Source organism: Centrocercus urophasianus, unplaced genomic scaffold (assembly GCF_019232065.1).
Source record: "Centrocercus urophasianus isolate 14NV4802_14NV808 unplaced genomic scaffold, USGS_Curo_1.0 seq_10, whole genome shotgun sequence".
Lineage (NCBI taxonomy): Eukaryota > Metazoa > Chordata > Aves > Galliformes > Phasianidae > Centrocercus > Centrocercus urophasianus.
Genome location: NW_024884142.1, coordinates 41,908,969 through 41,926,207, shown reverse-complemented (window position 1 = coordinate 41,926,207; position 17,239 = coordinate 41,908,969). Strand labels below are relative to the sequence as shown.

Genomic DNA, 17,239 nt, shown 5'->3' with positions numbered 1-17,239 from the left:
GCAATCCGGTTCTATGTCCTAAACAACTCAAAGGGTAAATGAAGGACTTCTCTCAATCACAAGAAGGAAGAGGTGAGGAAAAGGCAGTGTGTAAACTGTGTTTTGTCCCTTGCAATCCCTGGACATTAGAAAAGCTGACAGACTAGCATTAGAGAATCCTATTTTCCTGAATCACAAATAGTGCTGGAGACCCCAGGGAGGGCACCAACATACTGAAGAACTGCGTGGGTGAAATGGAAATGGGTAACTAAGAAACAGGGCAGAGGCATAATTTTATAATGTAAACTGACGAGAAAGATGCCAAAAGTAGTACAAGGTATTCTTGAGTCACAATACAAAATGTAGAAGGGACTATTAGTGTTTCTAAGTGAATTTTCTAGCACTTCTACAGTTATTGTGTCAGAGAGATAATTTCCCACAAGATGGGGGGAAAAAAAAGATAATTTTGGATGCCCCATTCTTAGAGGTGTTCAAGGCCAGATTGGATGGGGCCCTGGGCAGCCTGGTCTTGTATTAAATGGGGAGGTTGGTAGCCCTGCATGTGGAAAGGGGATTGGAGATTCATGATCTTTGAGGTCGCTTCCAACCCTGACAATTCTGTGATTCTGTAATTTAGCTAAAAGCTTAATTGTAGTGAGGACTGTAAGCAGAGCATTGCATAAAAGCATACGAACACAAAAAAATTGCCAGGAACTGAATCAGTCATAAGAGTTAGTCTGGCTAAAAGAGCTTACTCCAAGCCACATACCATACAGCCCTTACATGAAGTGAATTTATTTCTTTTAAAAGCTGCCAGACATTTATTTTTCTTTACTCTCCCTTCCTTCCTTTCCTTTTTTGTCAAGTATAGTCTGCAGTCAGATTATCTACATCTTTTTTTTTTTTTTTTTTTTTTTTTTCTCCAGTCAGTGGCAGGTAACATCCTTTCTTGATCCCTTTGAGAACAAGCATTTGCAGCCACTTTTTCTGTGCTGGCTCCTAACAATTAGCCATCAATAATGTATTATCAGCTAATCAAAGATCACATTCTTGTAGCTTTTTGGATTTTTTGCAGATGTTGTCTATTGGTTTATGTTGAGCATATTCATTGCAGTAAAATTAAATAATAGTCTCTATAGTGAAAATATGACAAAACTTTATTCAGAAGTAGTGAAACTCAGAAGGGGTTATTTGTAGACAGGCTCTTAGTTATACTAGAGCTGTGCTTAAAATAAATGTGTGCCTTTTTGAAATGTGTAGATAATTATGTCAAAACAAAAGTAAATTGATTCTGAGTATGAAATTGAAAATTAATTCTGCCAAATAGAAATTTTCACTTGGGTGGATCCTTATCAAATTAGTACCTAATCTTTTTTTGTAATGATTTGTTTTAGCAACTTCAGTTCCTTGCCAGAACTTCACCCACAGCACTGCAGATAGCAATCAGCATTTAGCTATGAGCTCATATGCCCAAGCTTTTCATCCTACACCTCAAGTTCAGACACTTGTTATATTCCCATTTAAACTGATAGTATTTCTTCCTCATCCTACTACTTTCTTAACTTTGTCTTCAGATTTTTTTATTCTTAAGCATTTGTCCATTCATTCCAACCGGTGTTTTAACCTTGTTCTCTGGACCTCAAGCTTATTTAAAAAACAAAAATCTTTGTTCAGTCTGTCCTGATGGCACTTAAAAGCTGTGTGAAATTCGCTCTGGAAAAAAAAATAAATAAATAAAACTATGTTCTGTTTAAAAAGTGCTCACAGATTTAACCTGTAGAAGTATTAAAATGTTTGAATTAAACTGTTTAAAAATTCCAGTGGATGGATATTGAATGGCTGTGGTACACTGGATATAGATTCTGAAGTGATAATTGAAATATTAGTGATTTTTGTTTATTATTTACCTTGAAAACACTGTAATATGCTAATGCATTATAAACACACTACATTATTCCAGAAGTAGTGCTTTATCAATATTTCAAACTAAATTCTGAAATCCAACCATACTTAAGCTGGCTTTGTGAGGGAAAGGGAGGCATTACCATACATCTTAAAGTAAATACCGTCATCTGTACAGTTTATAATTTTGGGGAATACATTAATTGATAGTTATGTTGGGGATTTTATTTTATATGTTGTACTCATGCAGGCTATAGATCTAATAATATATAAATCATTTACATCTTTGAGGCCTTTTAGATATGCTGATCTTTCATAATACTAAATATTTTTTACTATCAAGTTCTTTGAGCACCTCAAGTACTGTGTTCAGTTTAGGGCCCCTCACTGCAAGAAAGACATCAAGGCCCTGAAGTGTGTCCAGAGAAGGGCAACGAAAATGGTGAGGGGTTTGGAGCACATATCTTTTGAGGAGCAGCTGAGGGAGCCACTCTAGAGTTCAGACTCTGCAATTAATCTGAAAATAACAAGGCAATTGAAGAGACCATAATATATAAAACAACTGCATAATGAAAATAACTTTAAATAAAAAGTTTACATTGTGAAGATAACTGTAAATAAATATAAGTACTAGTTCTTAATAGGGCTCATTAATAAAATCAGTATAATGTATAATGTTCCCTCCAAAGGATGAACAATATGAAAATTATTTATATTTTGCAACATTTTAATATCAACTAGCTTCAGGTTATTTTTTAATGCTTCTGAAATTGATTTTAAAATTTCTCCAATAGAGGTTATTTTCTTCAGTTGACATTTTATCCAGAGACAAAAAAAAAAAAAAAAAAAAAAAAGGAAAAGAAAGGAGGGGAACAAAAAACATAATACTGAAGGCTTACTGGTATATCAAAATCCATTTTCATACTAGAATAATAAAGTCTGGTGTGGTTCTAGTACTTCTGAATGTGTATGACCATTGTCATTTCTGTCAGGTACAATAATGCTTCAGTTTGTAGTTCATTAGAAAAAAGAAAAAAGGCAGTATAGGTAAATTTATTTATCAATCGAACTTTAATTTCTTTGTTTTTGTAATAAATTCTTAATCGATTGTTAAGTGACCAACAGCGCTATCAGGCATTAACAGAATTGTTGATTTGATGAGATGGAGAGATACCCTGCTGGCAGGTCTAATGAAGCGTCACTAAATTAAGACTTTTCCGTTTCTGAACTTGATTTTAGATTACTTATCCTTGAGAATGCCTCAGTCGTCTGAAAGCTATTTGCCACAAAACTGTTGTGTGCTCTAGCAATAAGGCATCCTATTGGAGTACACAAACTCTTTTGCAAAAATGTGAGCAACACGCTGAAAGGAACTGTAGGAAGTTTTCCATCAATTTCTACCTTCTCATAAATTTCACCTGTTCATGCACCTGTTCCCTTCGCCTGTTTACGCAGCAGTACATTTTGTAGCAGATTCTATGAACTCTGTTCTACCAGTTCTTTAATTATACATTAAAGTACTTCATACCCAATGAGATAACTAAAAGAAAACACATTTCAAAGAACATTATTTTAAAAAGCTGTACCTAGGTATTCCACTACTAGTTTTCCAATCTGACAGAAAAGCTGTTTGATGATGCACTTGGAATACATGACCACTGTTAGTTTCACATCATCTTGACCCCTGTAATTCTTTCATCTTCCACATTGGAGTATGTTGTTTGAATGCGTAAGGAATACATTTCTCATCCCTTTCCCCTTTGTGTTTAATTCCTCTTTCTCTAGGTTGATTTACACAGGGTTTGTTTAAAATACAGAAAACTTCATTATTTACTGATGCTTTAAAATTTAGGTATGTTTTCACTTGGCATCCAATGCTAAAAGTATACAATCCACGAGGAAACAAAAGAATTGAGTATCTTTCTAAGACAGTAGTGGGCCTGGAGGCAGGCAGAAAACACCCTCACTAAACGCTTTGCACAAGTGTTAGTGGAAAACAAACTATACCTTTTGATGAGACATTCTTGTGCCCACCCCCCAAAAAAAGAGCTACGTAGTAAGTAAAACTTGTAGAGTTATTCTGCTGATGCTTCTGATTTACAGCAGATTTTTTCATGCTTATAAAACAACCTTTACAGATGTTTAAATGGGAAGAAATAACTATAATCAATACCTTCTCATTGTTACACATTGCTTTTAATCCTGGCTTTTTTATTAACAGTTCTCTACTGATGCTTTATTAATTTTCTTTCGCTTGTGAGATGCATGCTCAGTACTGTTTCTGGATCTCATGATTTCAATAGAATAAACCAGAACACTGATGGTTAAACTGAATGTGTGATAGAGATGTTAATTTCCTCTCCACTACCCTTTAATGACAATAACTTAATTTCTCTGTGTGTTTCTAATTAATGTGCTCCCCTGCATCACTACCATTGTTTTAATTTTGTTCCTCTGAAAACATATGGATGTTTTTCTGGATTTAGTAATTAGTGACCAGACATTGCTATCAGCACACAATTCTAATTCTTTCCCAGAGAGGTGTTTCTTCTGCTTAGTTTTTGGTTTTTTATTATTTTTATTTTTATTTTTTTCCTGGAAGTCTCAGAGTTTCTGCTCTTGATTATGGAGGAATTCAATCCTGGGGGGAAATTCACTGGTCTTGATTGGGAGTGCCATAAAGTCCCAAAAGCCCAGCACCATTTAGTACACGGACTCAGAATGTTTTGAATGTGAATTTAGACCTGCATATAATACACATAAATTTATATCAATAAACAAATTTGTTCTCAGAGTTCATTTTGGAAATATGGAAGCTAAAGTAATTGCTAATCACCTTTAAAAATGAAATTATCTGAAAGTGTTCAAATTAGGAAGGAGAAGAAAAATATTAAAATGGTATTTTATTTTTTAGGCCTTTTGTATAAGATATACTGTGTAAGTTGCTGAAAGTTGTGGCAGTGTTAATCATCATATCAATGTATCCTAATCTATGTTGATTTAGCTACACTTTGAATTTGTGCCAGCTCATCCATTTTATCTTATAAGCAAAGGCAACACAGAGAAAAAAAACAACTGACATATAAAATAGTCTTAAGGTCACTCTGTTATCTGTCTTGGTCTTTCATGCTTTACCGAGTGGTAACTTTTGATGATTAATAGTAATAAATAATGTGCTTCCACAGGCCATAGAGACCCACCTCATTCGAAAATCAAGTAGTGGACTGACATACATCGCTGAGTGGAAGGGTGGACTGCTCGAACACAAGATGGGACATCTGACTTGTTTTGCTGGAGGCATGTTTGCTCTAGGAGCGGATGGAGCACCCAGTGACAAGACAGGCCATCACATTGAGCTTGGTGCTGAAATTGCTAGAACTTGCCATGAATCTTATGATCGTACAAGTAAGTACAGTATCGGAGAGTTTGGTTTTATGAAGGCAGCCATCAGTGTTTAATTCACAGTGGTGAATAAGAGCTGAATCATTGCAAAAACTCTTCATCCTTTTCCTGATAAAATACTGCTTTGATTCAGAAGTAACTTTAAGAATGAATGCTTTGTTTCATAAGTAATTTCTGTACGTCTGAATTATAGCTACTCACTGTAGTAACTAGCATTACAGCTTTTTTTTCCATGTTACCAATTTCTTCATAGCCAAATATAAATGAGGGAGGGGATCTGTTTATTTGTGCATCGTTAATTATGCTTTATGTGCAAAAAAATATTCTCAATTCTATTGGTACAATATTGCAAACAAAGGATTGCACAAAGAAAGTGAATCTCTATGCAGGAAATTTCTTTGGATTCTTTCATCTTATAAAAATAACCTTGGCAGCATTTCAGATCCTAGAGTGTATTATCAAGTTTAACAGAGAAAAGTGAATATCCTCGTCTTTTAAGGAAAACCAAATATGTTGCTAATTATATAAAATTGCTCAGAATGCAAATGTTAACATCGCTGTTCAAACTGGATCTGCTGTTTAAGGCATCGATAAAAAATAGCTCTTGAGCACTGTGAATTATTTGCAAAATATTAGAAAAAGAAGCTGCTGTAGTATCTGTCAAAAATTATAAACATTTTAGGTAGCATGCCTTGTGTGGTATGAAATTATAGTTAATTTGGCAGCTTACATGATTTGAAACCTTTGAATGCCTTTACTTCAGCATATGTTTTTATATTGGGTAGGTATGAAACTGGGGCCAGAAGCGTTCAGATTTGATGGTGGAGTTGAGGCCATTGCTACAAGACAAAATGAAAAATACTACATCCTACGACCTGAAGTCATAGAGACCTACATGTACATGTGGCGACTTACTCATGACCCAAAGTACAGGCAGTGGGCATGGGAAGCTGTAGAGGTAATGTTCTAGAGGATTCTTTTCTTACTAAATTCTAGTATCTTGTTATGTGAGCTATCGAACAAAATCTGGATTTTACTTAGCAGTTGAAGAGTAAGTAATCATTTTAAATCAGTAATATCAACTCACATTTCCAGAGATTTACTAAATGAAATAAGATAATTTTGATTGACTCATCTCCTGTTGGTATTTTATACCTGAAAAATAGCTTGCAATTTTTCTTTATTAAATGTTTCCCTGATCAAAGTCATATTTGAATGTTCTGCTCAAAATGCTGAGTATTGCTGCATGTGAACGGAAAGTGAAAATATGACGTATTTGAGTCCTGGACATGGAAATAAGTTCTATGAAGTGTATTTTCTATAGTATAGGGGTGGGATCAGGAAACCCACAATGCAGATGGAATTGAACTTGGTGAGGAACGTGAAAAACAGCAAGAAGAGATTCTTTAGATACACCGGGCAGAAAAGACAGGCAAAGGAGATTGTATCCCATCTAAGAAATGGGAAGTGAGAGCTGGCCTCCTCAGACTTGGAGAAGGCTGAGGCAGTTAAGGAGTTCTTTGCCTTGTTCTTCATGGCCAGTCAGGCTTCTCATGCCTTTTGTATTCTTTAATCAATCTTACTGTTGGACATGAATACCATAGGAGTTACCTTATTTGGTCTCCAGGCATGGGCTTACATTATGCTTCCAGAGTTCACTTATTTTCTTCTCACATTGATGTTGCACTTCTTAAAGGATCTGCCTGTCACTCTTTGTCTGAGATTAAGTGGACTGAGACCTTATGAGAAGATTAAGGAGGCTAAAGAGTACTAATTTTGTGGCTCTATATTCTAAAGAAAAATACAAAGAAAGAAATCAAAACTTTTTGCAGTGTTTTCTTACCAATGACCCCTGAGTCCTTTGCAGACCTTGGGATTTTAAAACCATTCTGTTTGTCAGTTTGTCCAACACATCTTTCTTCTAGGAATTTATGATTGTAACTCTTCAGAATGGCCTTCTAGTAGACATGGAAGCTTGCTCTACAGTCAGGAAAGAATACATTGACTTGTTGCACAATTACCTGTCCCTGTGAGACCGTACTAGAGAGCTATTACTGCATTACAATTCCATGTACCTGACTGCAACATGACATCAGCAGCTACCTGGCTCCCCATACAGCAACAAAAATCTGTAATTGTACTCCATATTCACTCTTAGAGATACTGAATGTATCTCAAATTTGTGCAAAAAGAGCATTTCAATTTTGGTTATTAGATACTCTTGAGGAGTAAAATGCGTGATAAAATCAGCTCTCCATAGTGAAACTATACTAATTTCCAACTCTATTCCTTGCATATTCTGTGCAATTCTATATCTGCAGTCAACACTCTATTTAGCTAGGTAGGATGTAGATTTAGGACGATGTGTTTACTATCTTCAGGTGTTAGCTGTATATGTCTTTAAATGACATGTTGCTGAGTTACTGATTCCAAATCTCTTTTTTTTTTTTTTTTTTTTTTTCTCCTCCCCAAAAGCCTCTACTATAGAGGGCTGTTCCCATACTTCCTTCTTTCCTAACACCATCCATATGCTTACATTTTCGTACTGGATTCTTCCCAGACAGATTATAATTGAAATGTTTAAAATCACTGTTTATGGAAGTCATCCCACTAGGCTTCAGCAGTGCCAAGTGTACAGTGTTCCTTCTCCAGATGCTTTTCCTGACTCATTGTTGCTGCCCACAATGTTAATATTGTTATAAACAATTACAATGTTTTTCTTATTATTATTCTTTACCCTGATTCAGTTTGTTTGTGTTTATTTCAAGTTTGTATACTTATTTACCTTCTTATTGATCTCCCTATGTTCCTTGTTTAATATTCTTGTGGCTACTTTAGTCTAGCTCTAAAGTAATGGTTTAGAGCCCATCTATGGCAAATGCAGCTGGTTTCGTTCTGTGCAGGCCCATCTTCCATTGTCTTAATGTACAGCTGCGTGTTTCACAAAAACAGATCTTGCAGAAGCTATACAGTCATCTGTAGGTTTCAAATATTTTCTTTTTCTCTTTGATGTTTCTAGCTCATACAGCTCCACTTCATGTTGCTTTTTTTTTTTTTTGTTCCAGCATGTGTCATGATAGTTCACCACAACTACTTCACAAGTCCATAGAATTACTAAGGGTAGAAGTGACCTTCAGTGATCACCCAGTCCAACTATCCATCTACCACTAGTATTTCCCCACTAAATCATTTGTGTAGCATCTAAATGTTTCTTGAACACCTTCAGTTCTGCTCACTCCTGCTCATTCTAACACCAGAGAACACATCACTCCATTCTTGTGTTCCCTACCCACTGAATATGGGAATTGGGAATTCCAGTTACCAGCACTGTTTTCATTAAGAGAAAGCAGAGACCTAAAAAAAAAAAAAAAAGGAGGGGTAACAATCAGTCCATTTGCTGCAGTCTGAAAATGCTGAGTTTTAGGTATTTCATGTCCTTTTTCAACTCATGACACTGACAGTAATAATTCATGTTTGTTTTCTAGTTCCCATGCAGTAAGAGGCTTCACCTGTGCCATGATCATGAACTGTTAAACTCTACAACACAGAATACATCTATTTTTTTCGTTCTCTAACTTTCATAGTCTGAAAAAAACACTCTTGTCTCTCCAAATTTTTTTTGTACTCTGGAGGCTTGCTTTCCTGCCTCAGTTTGTCCAAGATTGTTTTGTATGTACTTCAGTTTCTGGAGAAAATGCAATGATGACCAATAGCAAAATCCACTTCTACTGAGTCAGAAAGATTTTATCAGCTTAGCTCATGAATGTCTCCCTTTCTGCATTATAATTATGGCACATTTTGAATTCATAGCACTTCCTTTGTTTTTTTCTTTTATGAGACTTTGAGACTGACAGCTGGTTCCCACTTTATTTATGTTTTCCATTACTAGCATAACTGAAATGAGCCACTCTCATTTTCCAAGGTCTACTAATTTAAAATGTGTTAAGTCAATTCTCCTCACCTACCACTGATGCACTGTAAGTATGAATGTCACTATTCTGAAATGGAAGACACAGGAGCAAAAGGACATTCCTGCCAGATAAAGAGTGATTACAACAAATATATTTTTTGTGCTGCTAATACCAGATGTTAACGTATTTTTCCCATTAGTGTAGTGCAAAGTAGCTTTCAGGGGTAAGATGATCCACATTTGCACAAAGCAGATACCACCAAAGGGCCAAAATGGTGCAAGTTAATCTCTTATTTTTTGTCACAGCAGTGTATTCAGTTGTGTGTATGGTATCTCTCTACAGTTAACTCTGGTGATCCTCATGAGGAAAGCTCTAACTACATGTTAGAGCATATAAACCCCAAAAAGTAATTTGTTTTATTTTGCTTCACCCTGATTAGAATGCAGATGCTTCCTTGAATACTAGCTTTATCCTTCAAGTTCTCCTTCTGCTGTGCCTCAGAAAACATAATCTTGTGTTTGACATTGAAAATCCGGGCACAGATTCAGCATTTTGAATTCATTGCAGGTTCAAGTAGATGAGAGAAAAGGAATACCAGCCAGGGGAAATTACTTGTTTAAACTTAAGTATATTTGTCACTTAGTAAAACTGTCCAGGAAAATTAAAGAACCTAAACACACAGAGAGAAGAAAAATAGGCCTGTTATATTTTAAAGGGTCTCTTCTGGAGAAAAATGTCTTTTAAATGTACAATAGGCAGCTTACTCTCAGTGAAAGCTATAGAGAGCCTGACGTGCAAGCTAAATATATGCAGATAGCTAACCATACCTCCAGCATCGAGGAAATACAGGATATCTACTCACAGCAAGACACAGATCTTGAACAGCTTTTAGAGCAGGCGGAGGTGATAGATACTTCAGTAATCATTAGTGACGTTTAGTCCCATCTTTCATCAGAAAACACTTATTCTGCCTGCTTGCTTGTTTTCGGGTGTGTGCTTCTGCCTTTTCATTAGTTTTTGCTATATGTGATTTGAAATACAGAGCAGAATTTTCACGAAGAAAATCTATGCATCTCATAGTCACTTCAGTGATATTTGTAATAAATTCAGAAATGGAGGAACTAGCTGTCTAATGGGATTAGAGCCTTTCATATCCTTCTCAGGGTTTTGATGAAGCTCCAGGTATTTCTGCTTGTTACTCCCATGCCTATTTTCACTGTGAGCACTATGTTGCAGAGGAGGGTGGTCCTGAATAGATATAGTCAGCCATCATGTTTACTGTCATTTTCTTTGTAAGAAATTATTTAGAGGTAAAGACTATTTGGACCTGAATAATTTTGAATAATGAGTTGGTAAATTAAATCATTGTAGATTCTCTCCAGGATATTTACGTTGTCTAGTCACATAGCTTTCTGCCTAAAAGATTTTTTCAGAAAGGTTATAGGACCTAAAGCAGAAAGAAATACAGTCATAGCCCAATATCAGATGTTTCCCTGTCAAAAATGAAATAATTGAAAAAGAAAAACCGAAAAAAACCATAAGAACTTACACAAGAAATGGACAGTTGGCTTCCCCTTTCCAAAACTAAGGAAAAGAAAGGCAAAGAAAAGACTGATCTTAATCATAGCATTCAATTCTATCACAGTAAGTTGTAAGCAGTAAAATACGACCAGGAAAGGTGTCTTACAGGATCTCTGAATGCTGTACAGACAAGCCTATGACAGAGAAGGTCTGCTAGCAAAAATAGAAAAAAGAAAACAATGAATAGTATACATTTCCCTCTGAAAACTGGCTTGTATTTACTTCGTTTATGAATTTATCATTTTGATTCTCTTTAATGTAAAACTACATGTGTGTTTTAAAGAGATTTCTGTTCGGAGCTCTATCTAATTTTAGCTCTTGATCAAATAAAAATTGTCAGAAACTCATGGTAGTTACAGTGTTATTTTCAAACAATCAAAAAATGACAGATTATTCATATTATTAAACATCTTGTCTTTTTTTTTTTTTTTTTCCCCTCACCTGACTTTAGGCACTGGAAAAACACTGCAGAGTAGATGGTGGCTATTCTGGCATTAGAGATGTTTATAGTAATCATGAAAGCCATGACGATGTGCAGCAAAGTTTCTTCCTTTCGGAGACACTCAAGTAAGTTAAGAAAGTTGCTTTCATTAATATCAAGTAGTTCTGTGTATCATCTCTACAGACAAGTATTTATCATTAGTACCCTTGACATTCTTGTACAAAATCTGACTGAAACAGTAGGGCTTTTCTTAGGTGACAGGAAGCCAAATTGCCCTTTTTTCCCCTCTTCTATGTCAGTAAAGTAAATTCTATGACTCTTGAAAATTATCTTTATTTCTGTTAAAGAAACTCAATAGCGTTTGGTGACAAATTACATCTACAAGCATTGATAGTTTCTAGTTACATATGCCAACACTAGGGAAACAAATTGAGAACACAGAGGACATAAGAAGCACATATCACTTTCCATTTTAAATCTGCAGAGTGAGGGGGGAAAAAAAAAGCAAAGCTGCATGGTAAGCTCACGCATCTTGTTAAGAGGAAAAAAGTAAAAGTCTTTATTATATACCACTGTCTCCAAAATTGTTAACGGAGTGAATGAAGTTTTATTTAGGTGATCTCCAGAGGTCTCTTCCAACTTTATGCTTCTGTGAAAAGCCTTCACGGAATGATGGTGATTCAGAATAAATTTTCATTTAGTAAGGAGAGTTTCACCCCTAAGTTGTCTTTACTAATCATGTTAAAGAAGCTACCCTGTACCATTATACTAAATAAAAGATTTATTTATTTATTTATTTATTTTTATTTACTGCTGGCTTTAATAGACTCTATCTCAATAAATGTCTATCCAATCTTTTGGTCCTAGTGCTAGGACTTAGCTTTTATTCTTCAGAATTCCTAGGCCAGATGTTTCTCTCAAAAGTAATATAGCATTGGATTATAGTATTTCCATTACTTCACCTTGATAAATTGAATATTCAGGAGGAAAATATATATACATAATGGTTATATACAATCAAAATAGTACGTAATAACATTACAAAGGATAAAGTGGAAGTGAGATAAAGTAGTATTCAACCTTGATGGCCTAAACTTATTTTTCCTCTATCAAAATAGAGGAGTTGGGCTGTTGGTCTCCACTTGTTATTGCCCTTGACTCCAACCTGAGTGGAGTAGCTTTGTGCTAAACTTTATTATGCTAGAACTTAATATTTTCTGTTTTGTCAGTGGTTTCCACTGATAGATTCATCTATGGAAATCAGGCATTCATGTTCTCTTGAAAATGATTGTTGTTCCACTCTCTTATATAGTCATATTTTGTGCTTTTTTTTTTTTTTTCTTGCCAGATACTTATATTTGCTATTTTCTGACGATGATCTTCTTCCATTTGAGCACTGGGTCTTCAACACGGAGGCTCATCCCTTCCCTATTCTTCGCAAAGAGGATGGGAGTAAAGAAGAAAAAGAAAAATAGATCGAGTTTTAAATTGTTTCATTCCTTATGTTTGTTTCCTGGACTTGGGCATGTGATTTGATTTTAAATCCTTGAGTTAAATTTGTAAATCGAATGTTTTGCAGTCTGTTTTCTTTAACAGTAAATATTTATGAATGGACCCAAACTCATAAAACTTCAGTCATCAGCTGAACCACTTTTTAGAAGAGAAATACATCTGTCCAGATTTTGTTAGTCTGCAGTGTAATCTTGGCCAAAAGAGCAGAGGGTCTGCATGTTACTAGTTTCCAGTTATACTTTTAATTTGACTGCAAAATTTTTTCTCCTCCATGAGGAGATGTCTGCTTTAAGCTGTAATATTTTGCCATGTTGCAAAAAGCCATATTGAATTAAGTATATAAAGAGCTTTTTTCTTTTTCTTTTTTTGTTCTATGTTAATTTGTTTTGTGTGTCATCCAAGACAAATATTGTGACTGTGACAGCCTCTTCTTATGCGGGTCTATCATTAAAGTAAATTATCTGATGTATTTCATTGTCAGTGAAGTCTACATAGGAATATTTTCATCTCATGCAGACACAACTCTGAAACTGCAGTATATGTTGGAGTTAGTCTCAACTAGATTTATGAGTTTAGCACATTAGTTAGCATACTAGTTTTTCAAGTGTTCATTAGAATATTCCTGTACAGTAAATAATTTCTTCCAGATTCTAAGTGGAGTTATCCTGATGCCTTTAGTCAGGTCAATATAGAGTAAAAGTAAGATAATCATTTCTTATTAGGAAAAGGAGTCTCGCCATCTTTGTTTTTAATCCAATGGCTTTCATTTTTTTAGATGGTAAAAAGACAAAACTATTCAATGAATTTATCATTGAAGTTGAGCTGAGAATTATGCCAGAGACAATTTGGTTTTCTGTGACTTTCTCAAGCACTCAGACTGGTTCAAACTCAACACTAGTCTTTGTACTTTATTGTCACAAAGCAATTTAATGTATCTTTATGAATAAAATCAGGTATTCAGATGCCTTGAAGAAAATTCGTCTCTTTCAGAGAGGAAATTATCCAGCATAGAATTAAAACTCTGAAAGCATCTACTCTGGATTCTATAAGTGTCAGAAATGCAATATGTTGTAAAATAGTCCTTAGATTAGAAGCTTAGTTTACTGAGAAAGGTAACAGTTTTGCCAAAAATGTTTTACTTTGTGGTATCACCAAAGGAAAAAGAATCAGGCACAATTCTTTCTTTTACTTAAATGTAGCTTGGAATGTCTTACATTGTTTTGAAGTCTACAAATGTTTTCACTCAGTGAAAGGATGAATTTTATACATTTTGAGTAGAGTACAACACCTGGCTTCCCGTTCTGAGAAAGTGCATTATGAACTGATTTGACTGCAACAAAACAAATGGTTCTAGTCAGTTATCTATTTTAAACCTTGTAAGCTGTCTATCACACATATCCAAGGTAGCTAATCAGAGCTGAGGAAACATGGTTGTTTAGGCATTACAGAGTACATTTTACTACTTTTTTCTCTACTGATAGAGGTTTGCAGAATAGGCTTTACTTATGTGGAAGCCAAAAGCAAAGATAACATTACGTTTTTATACGTATTGGAGGCTGACCCATGAACTTTACCCTCCAGAGTGTTTAAGACAGCACTGCCTATGTGGTCCACTGCAGGCAGAGAAGACCAAGTCTGCCATGTGAGCTGCAAAAGACATTTCTACAGGGGGCAAGGCAAGAGTATCTTCAGTGACACTGATTCTTCTTTCAAAGGCCTGGCAGAGCTGTGCAGTCATACATGAAAGTTAACAGAAGGATTCCTCTGCGGCCCAGGGCAGGGAGAATGAGTATAAACATATACACAGCTGCCTGATATAAAGCCTATTTGAATGGAATCTGCAAGTTGGCTTGAGATTTTTTGCTCTTGTACAAAAGTATTATATTATTAAATATGGATTCTCTCATGTCTCGATAACAGCGTGAAAGTAAGTGAAGAAGGAATTCTTGGCCCTCCTCAGTTGAAAAGTGGAATTTCTGCTTATGTTGGTAATCCAAAATTTGTAACTGTGAAATACTGGAGTATTTCATTGTATTGCTTCAGAAACTGTATTTATAAAGGAGCTTTTTTTCCCCCCAGCAACTGACAAATGATAGCTATCTCTCTACGTACACAATTATCTTCCCTCTTAAAAAAAGAAAAAAAATTATACTTTTGTCTTATCTTTATTATGTCACCTGCTGCTGCCTACCACACGATAGCACAGGTGCTGCTATGGGCCTCGTATCAGTTAAATGACTTCAATAACTCAGACAAAAGGAATCTTTGAGAAATGCATTTTGTAAGCCTCTTTTTACATGTTTTTCTTAACAATAGTATGCTTCCCCCCAGATGTGTCCAGTGATCTTGTGTTTATTTAATAAGCTTCAGAGAAACAATGGAGAGCCTGATAAGCTCTTCTTGTTTCAAAAAGCAGGCAAACACAAAACTGTTGTATGCATTGGGTCCTATGTGCTTAAATACATGTCAGAACTGTTTACTTGTAATACAGATGTTCAGTATGAATATTTTTTAGTGTGATAGTTACGATGATTTGAAAGAGCACAAATTTGATGTGACTGGTATTGGTATTCAGGTTGTATGTACAAACTGCACTATACTGTACTTTTTGTAAACAAATGTAAGTAGACGAGAAGATTGTACAACGTGTAGATCTGCCAACTGTAAGAAAACTTTTCATAAAATGAGGATATATTTATTTTATTTTTATTTTTTTTTAATAACCCCAAAACACCAAAGCTAGTGTGATCATTTTGAAACAGTCACTACTTACCAGCCGTTGTTAGATTGCTGAGATAACATTCATTTTATTTCCCATTCGCTTAACTAGCTGTGTGAAAGTGGCTAGCAATGGTTGCTTTGTGTCCCCACTCATTCATAAGACCAAAAGAAATTGCATTATGGAGAGGTAGAATTTTTGTATAAACACACTTGCCTATCCTCTTTCCACTTCTCTGTAGCAAAATAACACATTTAAATCTGCATATGTTAAGTCCTAAGAAATAAATCATTTTAAAAGGCAACCATACTGTTTCATGGGGGAAAAAAAAAAATGTTCTGATCATTTGTGAAATATGTATTGCATATTTGTTGACTGTACACAGATTTTTGCAATGTCCTATGGCTCACTGTTTCTATGGTGACTTCATCATACATATTTTCCATTTCTGAGACATTTAAATTGGTTTTGATTTGTACATATTCCATTCAGTCTTCTCATCTTTATATAAATCCTGAAATTATGAAATACATAATAGATCAAGATGCTTAATTTTTAAGAACTTATATTTGTAAAAATTTCTCTATTGTGAATAAAGTCTTTTAATATATCTGTTCAACTTGTTCTAATTTTTCCTAAGTACACTGCAGAAGTAACTGCAGTAACCTGCTGCATAGCCTGGTTTGGCTGCTGTACTCATAAATTTTTATCAGCAGATTGGTTACACGCAGATTACTACTCTGTATTTGTTTGGATTCTTTTGTTAATACTCAATTAATTTTAGCTCATAAAATCACTGCCACAAAAATCAGTTCCTAGAATTCAAAGAAATCTGTTCTCCCAAATGTATTTTGCTAGAAAGTAATGAAAGTGGGAAGCTTGGAAGTCAGACAGCAAGCAAAGCAAAGTGAAGGTCAGTCACTCAAATTCACATTGCAAAGTGCCATTTAGAAATGCCATTTAGAAACAAGCACTTGGGTTGAGATGACAAGTCTGTCAAAGAGCCCAGTGCTACACAACACATAATGAAACACTGTTGTTAGCCCATGCTCCAAAGGAGAGAGGAATAGTTGTCATAAGAGCTGTAACTACACTTTGTGTCAAAAGGCTGTGCCATTAACATCTCTCATCTAAACCTTGAAATAACAGCCACGCCTCATAGATAAGCTTGTTTTCTCTGACTAGTAGAAACCGTCATTGAAAGATGATAGTAAAATAAACTGCATGATTTCACAGAACAGTCTCAGAAGCATCTATTTTTATCTAAAGACTTACTCATTGCACCTGTGCAAGTGTTTTTCAGGGTAGCTATTTGATCTAGTGTTTCATTTTTCCAGCACAGCTGTGCATGCACAATCTTCATGGTGGTCAGAGAGCAGCCCCTGCCTGTAGCTGGCTTCAGGGTCACATAAAATGCTGCTTGACGAACAATTTAAACAAAAACTAATGCAGCACATGAGATGTAGATACAAGTCTAGGTTTGACTTTTGACTTTTACGTGCAGTTTTGTCTCCTGCTTGAGCAGTAATTGGATGTTTCATGTAGTTTCTTTTCTGCCAAAGGAAAGGAATTAGGACTGAGGTGACTGTTAGTCAAGATATCAAGTGTCAAAAAGCAGACTGCCAAACCCAGGGAACAATCTCCCAGTCTGAGAGTTCATGCATGCCTATCAGGAGAAAGCTCAAAACAGGTTTTTTGCTTCCTCTTGGCTTCATGCATTTTCACGTGTGCAAAGTGGTGACTGCCACATGTGATACAGCTGCAGAACAGGTCCAGCTAAGAGACCAGCAC

General features: G+C 35.4%; 1 protein-coding gene across 1 annotated transcript in view; it reads left to right on the top strand.

Annotated features, from left to right (window-relative positions):
- MAN1A1 (mannosidase alpha class 1A member 1) overlaps positions 1-16,058 on the top strand; it is a 135,178-nt gene extending 119,120 nt beyond the window's left edge. The window contains exons 9-12 of the mRNA XM_042813990.1: positions 5,067-5,286; positions 6,069-6,241; positions 11,227-11,342; positions 12,566-16,058. Of these exons, the coding sequence (XP_042669924.1) occupies positions 5,067-5,286; positions 6,069-6,241; positions 11,227-11,342; positions 12,566-12,692 (636 nt within the window). The 3' untranslated portion in view covers positions 12,693-16,058. The remainder of the gene's footprint in view (positions 1-5,066; positions 5,287-6,068; positions 6,242-11,226; positions 11,343-12,565) is intronic.
- The last annotated feature ends 1,181 nt before the right edge of the window (positions 16,059-17,239 follow it).